Source organism: Delphinapterus leucas, chromosome 11 (genome assembly GCF_059928025.1).
Source record: "Delphinapterus leucas isolate spDelLeu-1000000601 "Yukka" chromosome 11, BTC_Dleu_Yukka2, whole genome shotgun sequence".
Taxonomy (NCBI): Eukaryota; Metazoa; Chordata; class Mammalia; order Artiodactyla; family Monodontidae; genus Delphinapterus; species Delphinapterus leucas.
Window position 1 is genome coordinate 42,629,215 of NC_143139.1, and position 21,780 is coordinate 42,650,994.

The 21,780-nt window shown below is 46.2% G+C and overlaps 1 protein-coding gene and 1 pseudogene across 3 annotated transcripts; one reads left to right on the forward strand and one right to left on the reverse strand.

Annotated features, from left to right (window-relative positions):
• Positions 1 to 587: 587 nt before the first annotated feature.
• Positions 588 to 6,949, reverse strand: ATP5MC2 (ATP synthase membrane subunit c locus 2). Of its 3 annotated transcripts, none has more exons than XM_022572012.2 (5): positions 6,898 to 6,949; positions 4,332 to 4,401; positions 3,004 to 3,081; positions 2,327 to 2,523; positions 588 to 861 (listed from the first exon to the last, which is right to left on the reverse strand). In XM_022572012.2, exons 2-5 carry the CDS (start codon positions 4,368 to 4,370, stop codon positions 747 to 749), a joined length of 429 nt encoding a protein of 142 aa, XP_022427720.1. In that variant the 5' UTR covers positions 4,371 to 4,401; positions 6,898 to 6,949; the 3' UTR covers positions 588 to 746. The 3 variants fall into 3 exon arrangements, with proteins under 3 accessions (XP_022427720.1, XP_022427718.1, XP_022427719.1); XM_022572010.3 differs by lacking the exon at positions 6,898 to 6,949 and adding an exon at positions 5,114 to 5,277; XM_022572011.3 differs by lacking the exon at positions 6,898 to 6,949 and adding an exon at positions 4,514 to 4,689.
• A 12,037-nt stretch (positions 6,950 to 18,986) lies between these two features.
• On the forward strand, positions 18,987 to 21,220 carry LOC149748008 (uncharacterized; annotated as a pseudogene).
• Positions 21,221 to 21,780: the final 560 nt, after the last annotated feature.

Sequence of the window (21,780 nt, forward strand, 5' to 3'; positions counted from 1 at the left end):
AGATTCAGGGAAAGAAAGCAGAGATGGACAAAGGGAAAGGCCTGTAGATATGTAAAGACAGTAAAGCAGGGAAAGTATTTGGAAAATGACAAATAGTCCACTTTGGGTAGAGTGTTTGGGAATAATAAAAAACAAAGCTGAGAAAGTCAAGTCAGACTGTTTTCGAATTGGTAAATGGCAAAACCAGTCCTATGCTTAAGGATTAACCTGACAGTGGTCGGCAGAAGTAAATGCTAGAGGGTAGAGATGGGAGGCAGAAGACCAATTAAGAGGTTATTGCAATAGACCAGGTGGGTGGCAATGAGGACCTCAGCCAGGAAAGTGGCAGTGGAAACAGAGAGCCCATTAGTCAAAATTTTAAACCAGTACTATAAGTTGCTATTGACCCAGTTCTCCAAGGTAACATGCCATCCCAGGTGAAAACTATTAAAAAGGAGCACTAGTTTGAATAAAGCTTTCCCAACCTAAGAGAATGAAGAACAAGTGAGCCCAGGCCCATGTTGAGCTTAGCACCATCACTAACCTCCAGGCCTTATACTTTCACCAAGGCATTCAGCCAATTGTGGAAAAGAAATATACACAGGAGACTCAAGAAACATCTTTTTAATACAGTATCTATTTGTCTTCCTTCTGTCAAACCCTGAGCTGGCCCCTTTCCCCAGGCTGCCTGGGGAGGTACAGGAAAAGGAACATACAGGGCAGACAAGACACGGGAGAAAGAACTATGGGAGGTGGAAACGGCTCCTTCACATGGCGAAGAGGATGAGAAAGGCCACCATCAGGCAAAAGAGTCCCATGGCTTCCGAGAGGGCAAAGCCCAGAATGGCGTAGGAGAATAGCTGTTGCTTCAGAGAAGGGTTCCTGGGAGAAGGGGAGGAGAAAAGACTGAATCTCTAGTCCGCACAAAGAAAAGGACAATCATTAAAGGTGGACTCAGGGAGAATCCATCTCAAGCTATCATCTCACTTAATGAGATGACAACATCATGCCCCAATTCTTGCTCTGATACACCAAGGGCTCTACAGAGATGAATAAAGGGAGTGGACAATCCAAAATTCTGTAACACAGCCCAGGTACAAACACTACTGCCTCTACTGGATCACCCACATCTTCCTCATAACTTAAGACTCCTGGGTCTGGACACAACTATCCAGGGCTCAACCAGAATGGAAGAGGTATCTGGAGTGGCAGGGCCTATCAGACCAGTGTTTCCAAACTGTAAGCAGCAGAACCCCAAAATACAAAATGCATAAATCTGAAGTGTAATTGTAAAAAAAGTGGGGGATTTGAAAGTCTTGTTTGATTGGTTTCCCCTTCATTCTCTAAGACAGTCTCTGGGGTATAGCCTCAGAACCCTAGGGCTTTATGTAAAACAATTAGAAAAACACTGTTCTTGTGGACAATGGAGCCAGAGGGACAAATAACTTCTCTCATTTCAAAATAGTCAAAAGATTTTGGGATACAAATGGTCTGTGAGGTTTAGATGATATGATTAAAAAATGGCATAAAGGATTCCCAACTTTGGAAGTCAGTATATAATTTCTATTTCCCTTACTCTGTCACCTCTGGAAGCCTTGATGGATAAGCTAAAGCAACGCCAGCTTTTAACAGAATTGTGGACACAGAAGTTTCTTATTTCATACAAATCCTTAAGAATAACCTTATTTCCCCAAGAACATTAAAAGAACTTGCAGGTCTCTAGAGGATTAATTTAGTTCTAACAGTGAATTGCCCAGAGTTGGTGGGGACCAAATAGTCCCAAGTGTCAGGGAGCCATGGGGCTGGATGCAGAGGCAGTTTTCCCAGGAGTGATGGGGGAATTCCCAGGGATGGGGACAAATGGCAGTGAAGCCACTATGCTGACTGAAGCTCTAGACTGGGGGGAGGGTGGGGGAACGAGATAGGGACGATACTTTTTCTGTAAAGGGCCAGACAGCAAATATTTTAGGCTTTGTGGGTCACATGTGGTCTCTGTTACCTTTTTATTTTCATGACCCTTTAAAAATGTAAAACCCTTCTTAGCTCAGCTATACAAAACCAGGCTGTGGCCCAGACATGGACATCCTGCCTTAGTTTGCTGACTCCTACTCTAAACCAAAGCTGTCCAATAGAACTTTCCAAAATGGCAGCCACTAGTCACGTGTGGCCACTGAGCTACATTAAAAGTTACAAAATTTAAGTCTGTGTACTTTCAGTTAATTAAAATTTACATTCAAACAGCAATAGGTGGCTAGTGGCTACCGTATAGGACAGTGCAGCTCTAGAACCCCGTCGCTGCCCAGACCTTTGGAAACATATCAGAGAGCAAATGGTGGGCTCATCTTACCTGGCATAACCAATGATGAGGCTCCCAAACACAGTCCCAATTCCAGCCCCAGAGCCAGCCACCCCTACCGTGGCAGCCCCAGCTCCAATGAACTTGGCGGCTGTGTCAATGTCCCTTGAAATGGCACTGGTTTGGAAACTGCGGCTAGGAATAAGTGAGGTGGTCAAGGGACGTGGGGCTGCCAAGCTGCTGTGGCTCTGTGAAGAAGTAGGTAGAAAATTTTTAGGAAACCCTTTTTTCGCTTTGGAAACTTGTGTACCATTTAAGTCCTTTACGCTATCAAATCCCACTGCTTCTCCCCCATACAGAAAGTCTTTTAACTCCCTGGAAAACTCCCTAAAATGCTGCCAAGCAGAACTTTTAAATACAAGAGGTGGATGTCAAATACCTTCAAGATTCAGGTATGATCTAGAAATGTAAAACTGAAGCCCTAGCCTGTTCTTGATACCTTGAGAAGATCATCTTCCTGGGACTAAACACTCCCAACTCAAGTCAGTACAGTAAGTCAAGTAATGGCAGTTATCAACAGCAGCACACACGGACATGCGCTGCCAGTGGCAGAAGCTGGAACATTAGGGTACCATATATGGAGTCCTCAGCACTCCCCCGGTAACCCTCCCCACCCAACCCCCACCCCCTCCCCCTCCCCCACAGGCCCAATTCCACTTATTACGAACCTCATCTGTCAGTGTCTCTGGTCGCTTCAGCACCACTGCAGACAGTGATCGGTTCAATAGTGGAGAGGTTCTCCTGATCTAGTGGGAATAACACAAGGCCAAGAAAGTCAAGGAAGGCTGTGGAGAGGAGTTTTAGAACCACCCCCAATTTTTACTCAGATGCCCCATTCATTTGCTAGAACTCAGAATCTCAAAAGAGAATCTGGAATTATTCTTTTACTTTTAAGCAAATTCTAGATTCAAGAACGGCACCATTTCTCTTGCTTCCTAGGCTTCTCCACTGATTTAAGGGAAGAAAGTCTACTTCCTTTTGGAAGGAATCACCTACCCTTGCTATTCCCTTTTACAGGCCTTGAGAACGGGAAGAAATTTAAGCCTCAGAAGCATTTACTTCGCTCAGCAAGAAATCTATACATATACTGGTAATGGCCAGCCCATTAGAAGGAAGCCAATGACTGGAACATCTTTCCCTGAACACACCCTTCTGGAAAATAGGCACAAAAATCCATGCTGAAAATTTACCCCATCCTGGTAGCCTTTTCTGACTAACTCCAAGCCAGTGTCTCCAAAGCAGACAACATGGTGGTTAACAGCCAGGGCTTTAGTCAAATATAACTAGATTCAAATCTTATCTCTGTATCAGCTCTGTGATCTTAGGACAAGTCACTTAAATCTTTCTAAGTCTGCTTTCTCATCTATCAAATGGGAATAACATAGCTCAGGCTTGATTTGAGGAATAAATAAGATTATGTATACAAACTGGTAAACTCAGTACCAGGCACAGTAAGTGTTCAATAAATAATACCTACTAACAGCATCACTCCTTTTCACTTACGAGTGAATGAACCAATTGCCTCCATTATCTAATAATTTGTAATTTCTTCCATGCTGTTGCTTCTGAGTCATATATTTTCCCAATGTGTATTTTAGCTTCCCACCCAAATTTAAGCTTCCAGAAGGAACTCCCAGCTACGGCTCTCTGACACTCAGGACAAGATCCTGTAAACAGTGCATATTCAGTCCAACTTAGGCAATTTAACTCATGTTTACCATTTCTGGTGGGGTTCCAGTTTACAAGAACACAGAGTTTCAGTCTAGAAATAACCTGATCTTAGCCTAGGTTCTCATTTATACTCTTCTTCTAATATAGTTGGATGAGAGGAATTAACTGGCCTTCATGGGACACGAGGCGGGGAATGCCTGGGAAGCATTCATTCTCTCCTGTCAGGCTAGCACAGCAAAGGGCCCAGCTGTGAAGAACAAGGTCGGAGAAGGAAAAGACAAGATGCCTCTCCTTAAAAACTTTCCTGGAAAAGGCAGGTACTCACCAAGGAGGAGGTGGAGATGAACTTGGCGCAAGCGTACATTTTCAGGTGCTGAAGGGCCGTGGCAGGAGAGCTGCAATTACAGAAGCAGCATTGTCAATATTGTCCTTGCTTGCCAAAGGACATCTTTATTAGCAGAAAAGGTGCTCTGGAAAATTTAAATGGCCCAGAGAGCAGTGACTGACCTCAAGTCTCAGCAGAGATGGAATTAGAACCCTGAAGTCAGGATTTCCTCCACACAGCTTCTAAGATTTCCTTATAATCAAGTGACTTCTCCTGGTCTGAACAAGAAGCCCCTTGGTCCCAGCTTTAAGACCTGTTATCCCAGACTTCCCTGGTGGCACAGTGGTTAAGAATTCTCCTGCCAATGCAGGGGACACAGGTTCAAGTCCTGGTCCGGGAAGATCCCACATGCCGCTGAGCAACTAAGCCCGTGCGCTAAGCAACTAAGCCCTGCTGCGCCTGTGCTCTAGAGCCCGCGAGCCACAACTACTGAGCCCATGTGCCACGACTACTGAAGCCCGTGCACCTAGAGCCCGTGCTCCGCAACAGAAAAGCCACTGCAATGAGAAGCCCGCGCACCACAACAAAGTGTAGCACCCGCTCGCCACAACTAGACAAAGCCTGCACGCCCCGCGAGGACCCAATGCAGCCAAAAATAAATTAATTAATTAAAAGAGAGACAGAGAGAAAAAAGACCTGTTATCCCTTTCCATAGCCTCATGCTGGGGTTGTCAGATGAATTTCCCCAGTATCTTTTGCCTAAGTTTCCCTCAGTCTCTTACTCAAAAGAAACTCTTCTCAAGGCTTCATTGGGCCTCAAAATGTTGCCCTTTAAAGACTCTTGGGGGAATTCCCTGGCGGTCCAGTAGTCAGGACTCTGAGCTTCCACCACAGGGGGCACGGGTTCAATTGCTGGTCAGGGAACTAAGATCCCGAATGCCATGAGCTGCGGCCAAAAAAAAAAAAAAAAGAAAACTTAAAAAAATGCATACTCTTGGGTCCCACCTTAGACTTTACACTTTCCAGGTCAAGATCTCTGGGAATAAGGCCCAAGTACCCTCTATTTCAATGAAGCTTCTCAAATGATTCTTAGGTACATAGCATGTTCATAAAAACAGTCTTGAAACTATGGTAGTGGTACAGCCAGGACTTGAACTCTTCTCACTTTTTTTCTCTTCTCACTCTTAATGCTTTCTAATATGCTACAGGTTGAAACACTCAGTGATTACTTAGGCCTGTTAAATGACACCTCCTTGAATGAGCTGGACTAATACTTTCCCAGATTACACTTCTGAATGCAGAATCTTAGTTACTTTTAGATTAATGGATGTCTTCTACTCTTGTCCTGTCTAGAACTCTGATTTCTGCCCATACCCTAACTCTAACCCAATTGTGCTGTCAGGCTATTCAGGTTTTCTTGGGTCAAAAATCCAAAATTTCTTTAAAGCTTTAAAAAAGGGAAGACTGTTTTTTCCCCAAGGCAACAAAACCTCAATATCATCGTTTGTAAAATGTAGTTCTTAGGCGGATTAAATGAAATAACATATGGAAAGTGCCTGATGTGGCACTGAAGGGAGCCTGCATGAAGTGGCGACCCCTCCGCTGGCCACCTAACCTTGGCCAAGTCTGCACTTGTTCACTATCACCTTGGGCAACGGCACTAGCCAGATTCATGGGTTTCTTCCTCAGTGTAGATGGGCCAAGGAGTTACAGGGCTGCTACTTAACCATTCCCTTTCTTAACCTTCTTTCCCTCTCGTGGGCAGAGTCCGGGGACTCTCGGTAAACCCCTGACAGGAAAGCTGGCCGGTTGGTACTACCCCATGCTGGCCCCACCCCTTTTTGGGCCTCTTGCCTCTAACGGAAAACCTCAGTGTCAGCCCACGACTTGCGCTTTTCCCAACTTCACCGCAGTGGAAGGAAAAGAACGGCGCTGAGAGACAATCAGTGGTTCCAAAGAAACCGGCCTCTTTTCTCCTATCGCTCTCCCAGGCCACAGTCTGAATGGAGGGAGTGTTTTGGCTGTTCTGTTCATTTCTACCACTTTCAAGGTTTACTTTTTAAATCGAGAGGTGCTGACTAGAGGAGGTGGTGTCTTGAGACGATCCACAATCTCCATTGTTCGGCACCTGAAGTCCTGGGGCCAAAAATCTAGAGGTTTCATAATAAGAAAGGCACGAATCAGGATGTGAAGAGAAAGCAGAGATAGGAGGGGAGAGTTTGGGGGTTGGGACAGCTCTGAAAGGACAAGAGAATGAGAAAAGAGCGTTTGTAAAGGATGAGTCGGGACAGGTGAAATGAGCACCCCGGCATTTGACTTTCGCCAGCTCCAAGGCACGCTCCCCCAACCCACGAGACATCCAAGATGGCGCCAGGCCCGCGCGGTTGGAGGTCACAGGCACGCGGAAGGGGCAGCCCTAAAGCACGGGGATACGGAGGGTAAGGGAGGGCGTGAGGACCCGGGTGGGAGCATGCAAGGTAAGGCTCTCAGAGCATTGGCGCGAGGTGGGGCGCCTCGGGCGCGCGCGTGCGCGGCGCGAGGCGGGAGCGAGGGCCCAAGGCCTTACCTGCTCCCAGGGCCGAGAAGACGAGAGAGAGGCGGGGAGAGGGCGGGAATAGCGAAAGGAAGGCTGTGCTCATGCGCGGCCCGGACCAACGAGTCGCTCTGCCAAGGATAGAGTGATTGCAAAGTTGAGGGTCGGCCCAGGCGCCACAGCGCCGCCTGCCAGCTCTGTGGCGACATTCGGCCAGTCATTCCACCTGGCGTTTGAGGGGAGAAACTGCAGGCGGAGCCGACCGTGTGCAGAAATGAGGGCACTCCGCAGTGTAAGCCGATCCGTAACGTGGCCTGCGGTTTGCTCTGCACGGTATTTGGGATCTTGGATTTGCTTCCCTTTTTCAAGCATGCGCAGTCACATTAAAAAACAAAACAAAACACAAACAAATAAACAAAACTACCCAGAATTTCGGTGTTAAATAGCATGCAATCAAGATTGGGGTTCAGTGTCCAAAATGTATCAGGAGGAAAATGAAGTCACGGGATTCCTTCTGTTGCCGCGGACCCTGGCTTTATGGATGGGAAACCCGTTCAACGGGCGAATAGTCAGCAAAATGCCCCAGCTGCCTCTTGTGGCTTCGCCTTTATTTCCCTCTCCTTCTTTCTTATTCTAGTGATCAGCTAGGAGAAAACCAGCATCAGCGAACGAGAAGATACGGGCTAAAGATGATTAGGACTCAAGTGCCCTAACCCTAAGCCTTCTTTCCTGAGTCATGAGACAGTCAAGGAATAATGGGCATCAGTGACCTGAGGTGAGGTTGCGAGATCACGTCAAGCATGCCTGTGCCTCCGCCCAGGTTTTATTTACACGAGTTAAGAGAAGCAGCCCCCACAGGAGGTGCTCTTATGGAGGCCCCTCGGCTTCTCCCTCGTGTCCTTTTGCTCGTCCTTTCCCCAATGGGAGGAAGTAGGGGGCTTCCTGGCCCTCACCTCTTATTCTTGGCTGCTTTATCTCCCACATAGGGTCTGACCGGACCCTTTGGAGAGAGGTCGGTACCCACGTCCCCTCATGTCCAAACCTCGGCCGTCCAGGCATCGTATTTGAACGCAGCACAAGAAAGACGGGGAAAGCTCACCAAACCCCCATAAAAAATAAAAAATAAAAAGAAGGCTGTGGCTGTAAATAAAGCCAAATCCGCCACCCTCTGAGGGGCCGTTTGTCCTCCCCTCCTTGGCCCCGTCCTTCCCGCCGCCCCCTCCCGGCTCCCGGGCCCCGCGGCGCCCCGGCCCCGAGCTCCTCCATTTAATCGGATTTGGGAGAAGGGGAGGATAAATCACGGCAGCAGCTTTACGGTCCCGGAGGAGAGGCGAGCTGCAGCCAGGCACACCCCGGCCGGCGATAAAAACCGCCGCTGAAAGCCCACGGAGCAATTTCCCGGGACCCCGAGCGACGCCATTACAGGAATGTAATTTTGCCCGGATGAGGCCCCGAGTTTAATTATCCTCGCGGAGGAATTTCAATGCGGCCAATCCATCTTGCAGGCGGGCGGCAGAGGGATTTATATGGGCCTGTTATTTCACACCGATCCTCCATCTGCATTTTTATGGCCCTGAACTCCTGAAAGGGAGGGGAAGGAGTGGGGAGAAATCGGAGAAGCAGGCGAGGAGAGACGGGTGGGAGACTTCCCGCCTTTCCTAAATCCACGATCCCAGGCCGATGAGGATTGTCACTGGTTCCCCTGAAATGCCCAGATCTCCCTCCAGTTCCAGTTGTTGACTTGGGGTGGGGTTGGGGGTAGGTGAGGAATGGAGCTGGGATCCTTGGGAATCAATCAACAGGTATTTACCAAGTACCAAGCGGTGCCAGGCACAGGGTAAGATGCTCAGACGAGAACGGAAAGACAGACTAGCAAGAATATCTCAAGTCCCCAGACACCCCCACCCCGCCCACACTGCATTCCTTTTAGCTCTCGGCTTCATATCCTCCGAGGCAAAAAGTCCACAGTTCTGAAGAGGCACCACCACCAACCGGTTGTTGCAGCTGTTCATTGCGACAATTTAGACCACGCTCAGATATCGCTAACAATCCAAAGGAGAATTGGAGAAGGGGCCCGTGGCACAGTCGGCAATGCTTATTTCTCCCTTACCTCCCTGCAGTGGTGGGCTCTGGATTCACATACCTGGTTTCCCAAATCGCTGTGTGACCTTGGGCAAGCTGTTTAATCCCTCTATATCGATCTTCTTTTATGTAAGTTGGGAATAATAATAGTGCCTACTCTGCAGCAAATATTGGGATAATATACGTGAAGCTTTTAGCAAGGGGCTTGGAACTCAGTAAGAGCTCAATAAATGCTAGTAATAGTAATAATAATAATAGTTTTTTGGTTGGTAGTAGTAGTAGTGTTATAGTTGGGAGCATTGCAGCTCAATTCTGCTCTGCTCCCTAGAGACTTTATTGCAAGCTTCTTGCAATGATAGCTCCTGAAAGAGACTCAACTATCACTTACTGAACTTTTTTACCTACGTAAATCACACAAAAGAAGTTATTTGACAGGTTAGTGGGTGGAGATCTGTGGGGAGGGCTGAGAATCCTGGGGACTGTTGCTACCAGGTTCGAAAATAGAAATTAAATCGGTAGGCATGAGACTACAGAAAGTGGTTGGAGGTATGTGTGGAGGGGTGAATTTGAAGACAACAAAATATGATCCAAGAGAGCATTAGCTAAGGGTCTAGGGATCTTCTTAACTAAGGGCTTGGGAAAGGGTCCTTCCTTCACTTCACTGAGGGAAAACTGGGGTCCAGGAAGGAAAGGGTGTGGAGCCAGAACTATCCTTTCCAATCAATCCCTTTCTTTTCCTACCTGATCATGTAACAAGGTTGGCCTGATTGGCCACTTTTCCTAATGACTGTTAGTGGCAGATTCTGACTGGGTAGCCGCCTCCCTGCATGGTGATGAAGAAATGAGATTGATCTTTTCTTTCTTAGGATTGGTTAACAACCCTCGGGGTGGGGGTGGGCAGAGACTCATTTTAATTGACTGGATAGGCTAGGAGGGAGGTCCAGCACCTCTCATGTAGAAATTCTGAGAGTTCTTTTCCACAAAGGTCACCAAGAAAGAGTCTTGATTGGCTTATGCATGTTTGTCTTTGGACTAGAAACACAATAGCTTAGAGAAGAAAAATCAAGAGAATCATGCAGGCAGGCTACAGTTCAATTTGAAACCCAAACAGAGAGAGGGATTCACAGAGAAACAGAAGAGTGATAAAAAGAGGGAGACTAGGACACAGAGAAACGAAAGAAAAAAAATCGCCAGAGAGAAGAGGAAGGATTTGAATAATTTGTTTTTCATTCCTGATGGTTTAAGAGGAGACTACTTTGTGACGTATTTTGTCAAATGCACATGTTGCCAGATGCACAGAAAAAACAGCTGTCTTGGAGGCAGGAGACTAGGAATCTGGTCCCAGCCCTGCTACTAACTAGCTGAGTAACTATGCAAGTTACTTCATCTCTCAAAGGTTCAGTGTCCTCATTTGGAAAAATGAGGGGGAGAAGTAGGTGATCCCTAAGATTCCATCCAATATTAACATTCTAGCATTCTCTTTCTGACAAACAGTTTTGTACAAGTTGAAGCGGTAACTTTGCACTGCCAATAAGGACTATTCTTGGGTCCTGTGCTCCTCTATTTATTTGTACTTGTTAATTTCAAGCTTCTGGGGCTGGTGGGCACTGACTGAAGGATTTTTCTACTTTCTCTTGCTAAATCAGTTCCCCAGGACAGCATGACAGTGAGCCATCAGTAAGCCTCCCTACTCCTGGAGAAAGAAAACAGTAGATGGAGGAAGAAAAAGGGTCATTAGTATCCAGGATTGCAAGAGAGGAATCAGTGGGAGGGTTGGTGACAGAAGGATGGCCAAACAAGTTTTTGCTGGGAAGAACCTAGACAAAACAGAAAATAAAAGTCATTGTGATATGTTGTGAAGACCTAAGGACAGCAAGTTAGAGATCTGAATCTAGATTTGGGACTGTTCTTTGTTTTGAAAAATTTTATTTATTTACTTATTATTTTTGGCTGTGTTGGGTCACTTGCTGCACGCGTGCTTCTCTAGTTGTGGTGAACAGGGGCTACTCTTCGTTGTAGTGTGTGGGCTTCTCATTGCAGTGGCTTCTCTTGTTGCGGAGCATGGGCTCTAGGCGCACGGGCTTCAGTAGTTGTGGCTCGCGGCTCAGCAGTTGTGGCTCACCGGCTCTAGAGCGCAGGCTCAGTAGTTGTGGTGCGCGGGCTTAGTTGCTCCGTGGCATGTGGGATCTTCCCAGATCAGGGCTCGAACCCGTGTCCCCTACATTGGCAGGCGGATTCTTAACCATTGCGCCACCAGGGAAGTCCCTAGATTTGGGATTATTCTTAATTAATTATGTGACTGAAAAAATTCCCTTCACCTCTCCGGACTTCAGTTTTCTCAACTGCAACTTGTAGGAAAACACTAGATGATTACTGAATTCTCTTTCACCTTTAAATATAAATGACATAGATCTATTCTTCCTGGTTTGCCCTGTCTCCTGTGACTTCAAGTAATCAACCAATATTAACTGAGCATCTACTGTACTATGTGCGAGGTATTGTACTACGTATTGTGAAAGGGAATAAAAAAGGAGAAAGGACAATCCCTTGTCTTTATAAATTTATAATCAGTAGGAAAGACATATATATATATATATATATAAAACTATAATATGCAGCAAGATTTAATAGGTTATATGGGTTATAGGGGTTGAGGAAGCAGTATGACTTCCAGCTAGAATGATCCAGGGGCACCATGATTAAAAAGTAGGTTTTTTTCTTCTGTTAAAAAAATTGCATTCTTTTATGAATCACATAAAGGAATGCAATTAATGCATATCATTTATTCAACAGATATTTTTGGAGATCCTACTACGTGCCAGGCGCTGTTCTGGGTGCTGGAAACGCAGATGTGAATAAAATAAGACAAAATCCTTGCCTCCTCAGAGCTGACATTTTATATAAATTATGAAGCATAATAATAAAATGGGCATCCATTAAACAGCCCCCAGTTTAAGAAAAGAAAAAAATTACTAATACCGCTGAGGGGGGGGCTTCCCTGGTTGTCCAGTCGTTAAGAATCCGCCTTCCAATGCAGGGGATGAGGGTTCGACCCCTGGTGGGGGAACTAAGATCCCACATGATGCAGGGCAACTAAGTCTGCGCACTCAAGAGCGCAGGCCACAACTAGAGAGAAGCCTGCAAGCCACAGCGACGAACCCGCGTGCGGCAACTAAGACCCGACGCAATCAAAAAAATACCACCGAGGGGCCCTGCATGCATCTCTCCTATAGTAATCCTTGAATTTTATGTTTATCATTTCAAGATTTTTCCTCAGATTTTTACCATATTGCTTATTTTGGTCTTTTTTTTTCTACCATTCTAAAAGTGATATAATATTGTTTGTATACTTCTTTACTTGCTCATTTCACTCAACATTATGTTTCTAAGATTCATTCAAGTTTAGGTAGGTAGCTATAGTTTATTCATTTTCATTGATGTATAATAGCCCACCAATTTGTTGATTAATTCCCCTGTTAATGAGTATTTAGGATTGTTTCCCGCTTTTTACCATTACAAACAATGGTGCTCAGAGCATTCCTCCTGGTATACATAGGCAAGAGTTTCTTCAGGGTACATATATATGAATTGCTGGGTTGTAGCACATGAATTTTTCAACTTTTCTGGATAATGGCAAATTGTTCTCCAATATAAGAGTTTATAAGAGTTCGGGTTGCTACCCTATCCTTACCAGCTTTGGTATTTAGTCAATCTGTTGGATGTAAAATGGTGGTTTGAATTTATATTTAATTATATTTGCCTGATTATTCACAAGGCTGAGCATCTTTTCATATATTTATTGGCCACTCATGCTTCTTTTTCTGTGAAGTGCCTATTCATGCATGTCTTTTGCCCCATTTTCCTATTGGGTTATTTGTCATGTCCCTATGGATTTTAAGGAATTAACAAATATATATAGCCTAGTCTTGATTCTTTGTCAGTGGCAGCTATCTCCTTCCAGTTTTTAGAGGGGTTGGGATTTTAGTAGAGGCTTAAAGGATGGATAATTTCAGTTCCAGCTCAGACTCTTCAATTAGTTGGATTAATTAATTCTTAATTAATTCATCAAATATTTATTGAATGTCTAGCCAGACATCATGCTAGACTCTGAGAATACAAACATATCCCACATTGGCTCACCCCTTAACCACTTCCAAGATCTAGCTGGGTCCAAGTCACTGACATCTCCTGCTGGACCACTACAATGGCCTCCTAGCTGTTCTACCTATTCCAGTTTAGTCTTGCCAAGGTCTGCTCTCCACCCAATAAGTAGTTAAAGTGATCTTTTAAAATGTAGATCAGATCATGTAACTTAAAACTTCCCAATGGTTTTCCAGTTCTCATAGAAAAAAATTCCAGGGTTCAGCTACATGAGGTTTTGATCCTCAGTCACACTAGACTTGTTCCCACTCAGGACCTTTGCTGTTTCCTCTGCCTAGATCAGTCTTCTCCCAGATCATGCTCACTCTTTCATTTCATCTAGGTCTCATCTCAAATATCACCTCCTTAGAGAGGCCTTTCCTGACCACCTGATCTAAATAGCCACCACTTTCCCTTCTTTATCTCATTATCCTCCTTCATTTTTCTTTTTAGCACTATCATAGCTTTATTGGTATTTCTTATTGCTTTTTTCCCCACTAGAAGATAAGCTCCACTAGTGCAGAGACCTTGTCACCACTGTATCCTCAGCATTCAGAAAAGCGCCTGGCACATAATAGGCTCTCAATAGAAATTTTGTGAATGATTGAACAGTGAATCAGATAGAGTCCTTGCCCTTAGAAGGCAAATAATTTCAACACAATTCAATAGTGTTATAAGATGGGTAAGCACTGGTTGCTGTGGGAACAAATAGGAAGGGCATGTATCCCAGTCCTGAGAACTAGTAGTCAAGGAAGGCTTCCAGGAAGAGGTGACATTTACAAGAAACTTAAAGGACCTGTATAGGAAGGGAATGGAAGGATGTTCCATAGAGAAGGAGTAGTAAGTACAAAGCTTGAAGAGAGGGATAAAGTGGTCTCTTCCACAAAGGGCAAGTAATTCATTGCGGTCAGAATGAACAGTTGTGGGTGCAGCAGGGTGCAGAGACTGGTGGTTAGTGGCTAGATCCTGAAGGATCTTAAGCATCAAACTAAGGAGTTTGGATTTTATCCAGAAAGCATCCAGGAGCCATTTAACCAGGAGAATGAGAAGCTCAGATTTGCACTTTTTTTTTTTCCCAGGAGGGGATGTGCTGAGAAATTAGTTTGAACTCTCCAAATGCTTTCACAAACGCAGGGGTCAGACTCTGGGTCACGAACATTCTTCCTAGTTTTACTTAGTTATTTATTTTTTAATATCAGATTTGCATTTTACAAAGATCATTGTAGGTCTAGTGTGGAGAATGGATGAGACGGGGCAGGATTGGGGGTATGGAGCGCCATAAGGGGCTGTCGTCAGAATCCAGGTGGGAGATGGTGGTGGCCTGAGCTCTGAGGTGATGGTGGTGATGGGGAGAAGTAGAGAGCTCAAGAGGTTTAGAAGGAAGAACCAGTGGGCCTCAGTGATTGTTGTGGGGGATGAAGAAGAGAGCGGTAAAGATGGTGCTCAGTTCTCTGGCCTGGGCCACTGAATGGTGCCATTCCCTGGTTGGAAAAGGGTCAGAGGGTTAGAGTGAGATGAGCAGCCCCACCCCCTAATATTCGTGGGGCCCAGGGCAAGATAAAAAAATAGAGCCTACATACCAAATGTCTAAATATGTACAAGTTACAAATCAAAGCTAACAAACTGTTACATAAAACGTGTTCTACCCTGTTATCTTGACAAATATATCAATATCAGCTGGGAGATTTATATTTAGAATCCTGGGACTCTTCCAGCCCCAAGTCTGACCCTCAGATTCTCTTGCCATTCCTGGCTCTGTCCCACTACCTGAGGGGCCTCACACCAAAGAGCATGCTTGGGGCAGCCTCACATTTAAACTCCACCCCAACAGGGCTGATGGTGTGCTCTCTGGCAGCTCCTTCTGTACTTTCAGGAAATCGGACCCCAGGAAGAGGTCCTAGAAGTGGGCTTGGCGCTGCTTGGCAGCACCTTCTGGCAACTGGAGCATGGTCTAGGAGCAGGGAGGCATGAGTTCTAGGTAGGCACATCCCCTTGGCCTTGAGTTATCCTCCCTCTGCAGAAGGAAGAGGCCCTCTAAAACAGGTGCCCAGGGCAGAGGTCCCTCCTGCCAGGTCTAAGGACATGGACTCTGAAATCAAATCCCTCTGGGTTCAAATCCCTATGCTGATATTTATTTACTCTTCTTTGAACCTGGGCAAACTCTCTGAGCCTGTTTGCTTTCTTGTAAAACGGCAATAATAATATCTACCTCATAGGGTTATTGTGAGAATTAAATAAGCTAATATGTGCAAAGCACCTGCTATTTATTTTTATTTTATTTTTATTATTATTTTTAAAATTTATTCTTGGCTGCATTGGATCTTTGTTGCTGTGCGTGGGCTTTCTCTAGTTGTGGCGAGCAGGGGCTACTCTTCGTTGCAGTGCGCGGGCTTCTAATTGCGGTGGCTTCTCTTGTTGCGGAGTGCCGGCTCTAGGCACGCGGGCTTCAGTAGCTGTGGCACGACCAGGGCTCGAACCCGTGTCCCCTGCATTGGCAGGTGGATTCTTAACCACTGGGCCACCAGGGAAGTCCAAGCACCTGGTATTTAATAACCACTGCTCAGTTTACATTGTTTTTCTTCCCACTCACCACCATGTTTCCCTCAAAGTAACCATGGAGGCTGGGGAAAAATATGAAGTTTGTTTCAGGTAAATTTTTCTGGGAGGAGTGGGTCCAGGAAAAATGAGTTTATAAAGGAAACAGTAATAATCTAGGCAGCAGTAATCCCAGCACAGGCTGGGGCCATATGGGAGAAAGAGGGAGAGTAAGTTGTCTTGTATGCAGATGAATGAGTAATGGTAATAGCGTAATTGCTTTTACAATCTGTTTGTTTTGCTGAGGGTAGCAGCTGGTTACTGTTTTGATTCTTGTTTTTCAGGTTAAGATAGGGGAAGAAGGTGTGAATAATCTAAAAGAATAGAAAATCCAAACATAATTTCTTGGGGACCAGGAACATGGGCAAAGAAACACATGGTTGCAAACACAGATGGATCCTGTCTTGCAAACACAGAGACTGGCCCTGTTATTAAGCTGATCTTGTATTGTTGCTTAACGTGTATGGATTCTTACCACGCGCTGTCACTCTTGCTACTCCTGCAACTGGAATGCCCTTTCTCTCCTTCTCAGCCATTCCAAATTCTACTCTTTATTTCAGGCTCAGTCCTTCCATGGTAAGCATCCTTGCCCACAACCCTCCCCAGTTCTTCTGAGCTCTTCCTAGTCTATATCACCTAGAACTTATTCATGGTCTTAACATGTTTACTGTCTCATATTGTTCTCTTATCCTTTTTAAATTTTTTTTTAAATTAATTAATTAATTTATTTTTGGCTGCATTGGGTCTTCGTTGCTGCGCACGGGCTTTCTCTAGTTGTGGTGAGTGGGGGCTATTCTTCATTGCAGTGCACGGGCTTCTCATTGTAGTGGCTTCTCTTGTTGCGGAGCACGGGCTCTAGGCACGCAGGCTTCAGTAGTTGTGGCACGTGGGCTCAGTAGTTGTGGCTCGCGGGCTCTAGAGTGCAGGCTCAGTAGTTGTGGCGCACGGGCTTAGTTGCTTCGTGACATGTGGGATCTTCCTGGACCAGGGCTGGAACCCGTGTCCCCTGCACTGGCAGGCGGATTCTTAACCACTGCGCCACCAGGGAAGGCCCATCCTTTTTAAATTTTAAAAAAAATTATTTATTTATTTATTTTGGTGGAGCGGCATGTGGGATCTTAGTTCCTTGACCAGGGATCAAACCAGCGGCCCTACAGTGAAAGCATGGAGCCTTAACCACTGGACCACCAGCGAAGTCCTGTTCTCTTATCCTTTTATGTATGCAAGTCTTGTCTCCCCAATGAGAGTTTAAGCTTATTAAGGGAAGGAACTACATTTCTATTTCTCTTCCATTTCCCATAGTGTCTATGTATTCATTTAATATACATTTACTGAGTTCCCAAGTGCCTGAACTGGGGTTCAGGTACTGGGGATACAAAAATGAAATATATATATATATATATATATATATATATATGTATGTATATCTCCTCTTCAGTAGTGGAGCTAGTAATGGACTCATGGTTTGATAACTGCCTACAGAAGTGTTGAGCATATAATGGTTCCTCAATAGAGGTTTGATGGATTGATGGACCATGCTGCTTTTCAACTAGGCATTCAATGAATGAATGAATGAATGAATGAATGAAATAACTGGATGACAATCCCCTGATGCAGCTGTTCCAGGTGTACTCCTACTATATGAACCTAGTTCTAGCAGACGTAAAGGTGTGAGACTTGTTTGAGGGGAGAAATGCTCTTTAGAGTCATCAAAACAGAGAGCCTACTGTCTTTTCAAGGCAGTGTTCACTCCTTCCCTTAAGGCCTAGTGATTAAACCACAAAACATTTTACAGGCATTGGTGAATACCTTTTGCCAATTTGTGTCATTCAGGTTGTGAGTTAGAACTGTGTCCATTCATCATGGTAAAAAACAGCTATTATTGAATACTTACTATGTGCTGGATGTTTTGCTGATTTCTTTACATGAATTATCTAAATCCTAACAGCAACCCTATGAAGTCGGTATGATTATTGTCCCACTTTACAGAAGAGGAAGCTCAGGCACAGCTAGGAAGCAGGAGAGACAGGACTTGAATCCAGGAGGTCTGATTCCACACTGTGCTGGCTACACAATGAATTGGGAGAGTGGAGAGCTGAGTTCTTGAGCCAGCCCTGCTATTTGCTTGCTATGTGACCTGCAGAAATCCTCTCAACTCTCTGGTCCTCGGCCCCTTCTGATCACCAGTCTTAAAGGCTCTTCTTTTGAATTCAAGTCTTCTGGTCTTTCTACCACCCTCAATTGCCTAAATCTGGTGGTAATTCCCTGAATCTCATCTTTCATCTCCTTGTATCTCCTCTGATGCAACAGTATCAGAGGCAGCTTGTGATACTGTGTCATTCATAAGAGGAGTATCCTTTTTGAGAAGTTATATATGAAGACCTTAATGGCTTCGTGAATGTCTTGGCTGATGGGAAGTATGGAGAGATCTGCAGAAGGACCCCTGAACCCAATTTCTTCCTGTGACTCCATTCCTCAACTCCTAGTTAAATAAAAATATTTCCTAGTATACAGGATGCTTGTTATCATGGGTCCATTCAGAGCTCATAGCTCATAGCGGGATCTCCTCCTCGCGAGCTGGGTGACTTGCTCTCTGGGCAGGACCGGCTCTCCGCGTCCCTCCACCACCTGACCCCAACGGCTCTCGCCTCCTCCCGTGCCATCCCCGGACCCTTTCTTCCACATCCACTCCTAGCTCCCCCTCGATAATCTCCTGACATCTCTTCAAATCCAATTATCGAATTAATTGATGTGCTAACCGAGAGGCAAACAGAAAGGGGCGGCAAACACCGGGCGGCTGAGGTTTATCCTCCGGCCTCCACAGGCCCCGGCCGGGCGAGATTTACTGGGCCTCGAACACGGCGACAGTTCAAAGCTTTGATTAATCATGTTTTTCTCCCGGCCCCATAATTTAGTTGCTCTTTTTCCCTCCCAGACTTTTTTATTTTATCAGTGTAAACAGAGACGTAGTCCTCATCAGCTTCAATTACAAATATTAAGCCCCCGGACAGCAATTTGACAGAGAGAGGCCAGCCCCCACTCCGTCCCGCCCCCCTAAATCATCCCCGAATTAACATCACAATCGGCGGCTGGCGCGCGTTCAGATTTAAATGGTGGCATATTGTTCGCGGATGGTCTAGTTCAGACCAGCGGGTTCGCAGCTCCAGGCGGCAGCCCCCGCCTCTCGCTCCGCCGCTCCCCTCCTGCCTCCGGGGTGTTTGTGACTCAGGAACCGCAGGAGGCTCCGGCGCCCTGTCTCCAGCAGCTGAGGCTGCAGGCGGGGGTGCGCCGGCGTGTGGGGCAAGCCGGCTGGTGAGAGGGGTAGGGTGTGGGGTGGTGCGAGTCAGGCACAGGGAGAGGAGCTACAGACGTGGGGTGGCGGGGAGAAGGGCAGAGGCTGGTGAGTTTGGCTTGGGGCGGGGGGAGAACTGGGTTTATGCAAATGAGATGCAAATGAAGGCGCGGAAGCTGCGGGTTTGGGAATGCCACGATATAGCCCCTATATGGCCGCCTTGACCCTTCGCAGAGTCTGCAGGGCACCCTTGGGTCGTGGTGGAGTGGACAGGAGGTAGGGGAAATCTCTTGCTCTTTGAGGCTTGCGGTATGAAAGAAGAATTGGGGCAAGATTTCTCCGTTTCCTGAGCATGTTAGAGAAAATTGGTCTTAAACTACAGCCGGGAGGCTTGAAGATAGGCCTCAGAAAGGACTTCCTTCGTGGGAAGACCAAGCGTGAGGCTGGAATACCTCCTGGAGATTTTTTGGATTAGAAGACCTTCGAAGCACCAGATTTCTCTGAAGGCGTTTTGGGGAAACGATATGATACCTCTTTGGCTCTGTACCACTGTGGAGGAGAAAAGGGAGAGTTATTTCCCTGACCCCATTAATACTTTAAGAATGAAGGAGCTCAGGAAGAAAAATGACAATTCAAGAGTGTAGGTTTCCAGATATTTTCATATCCACCTGTCTCTCCGGTCTTGCCCACAACGATCTCCAAGACCTCATTTCTGCCTAGCAACATCACAACCAATCAAGATGCAATTAGGCTTGGCAGCTCGGCTCATCCTTAACTAGGATTGGCTGCTCACAGTATGCGCATCACAAGTTTTCATTGGCTGACGGCCACCTGTATGGAAATGAGAATTACAAGGGACTCAGCCGCTTCTCTGCGACGTGGACCTGTGGCTTAATGCACTGAAACTTGCAAGCTCAGAGCCGGAACTCCTGGGCTTCTTCCCCCAAAGAGATATCTCAGACTTTTCCGTCGGCGCCTCTGCCTGAGGCCTAGTCTGAAAGAAATTCGACGAAATAACGCATAAAATAAGGCGAATTTGTATGCTTTTTGCGTCTGCTTTGCCTTCTCTCGGTTCAATGTCAAGATTTTGCCCCTTCCGTCCAATGCCACGACAGTTCTTGCCCCTTTCTCTCTTACACGTCCATCCAAGGGGCGGCTTCTCTCCGTGTGGAGTCCCTCAGTCCCTGCCTCCTGTTGCCTCAAATCCTCCCTTTGGGCTCAGCTCCTCCAAATTCCCAATTGCCCCCTTCCTCCCATTCAGGATCCAGGCATCTCACACGACGATCTAAAGCCCAGTTTAGGAGGGAGTTAGAGGGGTGGAGTACTGTCCGCCCCCCCAAAAAAAAACCACCCTCCATCCTCACTCCCCATCCATTTTCTCCGAAGGAGCCGAGTTTGACAGCGAATTCATTCCGAGCGGGGAGGGTGATTTATTCTTCAAATATACCGACAAGTGCGGGCATGATGGAGCCCATTAAAATGTTGGGAGATTGTTTTTATGATTGAAGTCTGTATTACTCCAACCATAAAGAAAGAGAGCAAGGAGTCATTAGCATTTTCATGATGGTGTATTTCTGCTTGTCTCCGCGCCATCACTCATCTTTACTGCCCGTCCCTTTGCTCTCGCTCTGCTACAACGAGGAGAGACTGCAGCCTGAGTTGGGGTTGGGGGTGGGGGAAGGTGGGGGCCAGAGATCCCCCGCCGCTCTGCCCTTCACGCCAAATCCTCACCCTTCCTGGGACGCAGATCATGGGGTGAGAGGCCGAACGCTGACGATGATGTGCCTCAGCTTTCTCCTGCCGCAGGCGCTTCCTGCCCTCTGACTGTCCCTGCAGGGGGTCCCGTCCAAATGGTGCTTGGAGATCTGGGCAGACCTGGTTTGGGAAAGGGGGAGTACCCCTTCCTTTCTTTGGCTCTTCCCTTCCTGGCCTACACACCATTTAGAGCTTTCCAGGGTTATCCACATAGGGATAAAGTCAGGAATTCCTGGCTGAGTGCCCTGGGCTGGAGACATCAGAGTAGGAGAGGACAGAGGGAGGAGACCCCAAGTCCCTGGGTTTGGAGGCTGTGTTGGGAGGAAGTTGGGAGCCTGGACCTTTGGCCTCTGTCTCTGCTACTCCCTCTTTAGAGTTTAAGCCTCCTGTGACCACCCCAATTCCCCCACTCCTGCTCTCCTAATTCCTTAAGTCCTTAATTCTTTCTACCCAATCATTTATAAGACTCTCCAGTACTCCACGGAACAATTTCATAACCTCCATGAAAATAATGGAGCTCAAAATAATCATTGCCAAAGTAGGAGTTCAGAGAAAGTTGGTTATGGGTGAAACAGTGTCTCTAGGTGTCCAAGGATTGTTAGAATCACCTGTCCTGACCCTTGGCTTTGGATAAGTCTCTTAACATAAAGAAACATTCATTCTAGGTTGGACACAACCTGCCTGCATATCCTGTTGACCCAAATTGTGTGGTGGTGCTCGAGTGAGAGTTGGTTGGGATAAAGGCTTGTTAAAGGGTGGTGGGAAAATGGAAGTGTTAGCTCACAAGACATTAACAGTGATAATAACGATTAGTGGACCACTTTCCCGTTGGTCCAGTGCTTTCTCATGGATATCTCACAACAACCTGAAAGGTAGGTTTTATGACTGCCATTTCACAGATGAGGAAACCAAGGATCAGGTGACTGTGTGTGGGGTACTCAAGATCACTTAGCTAGTGAACAGGAGAACCAAGATCTGAACCCTGGACTGTCTTCATTAACTGATACTGCCTGAGAAGGTGTTCAAGGTCTCTAAAGTGGAAGCCAAGATGA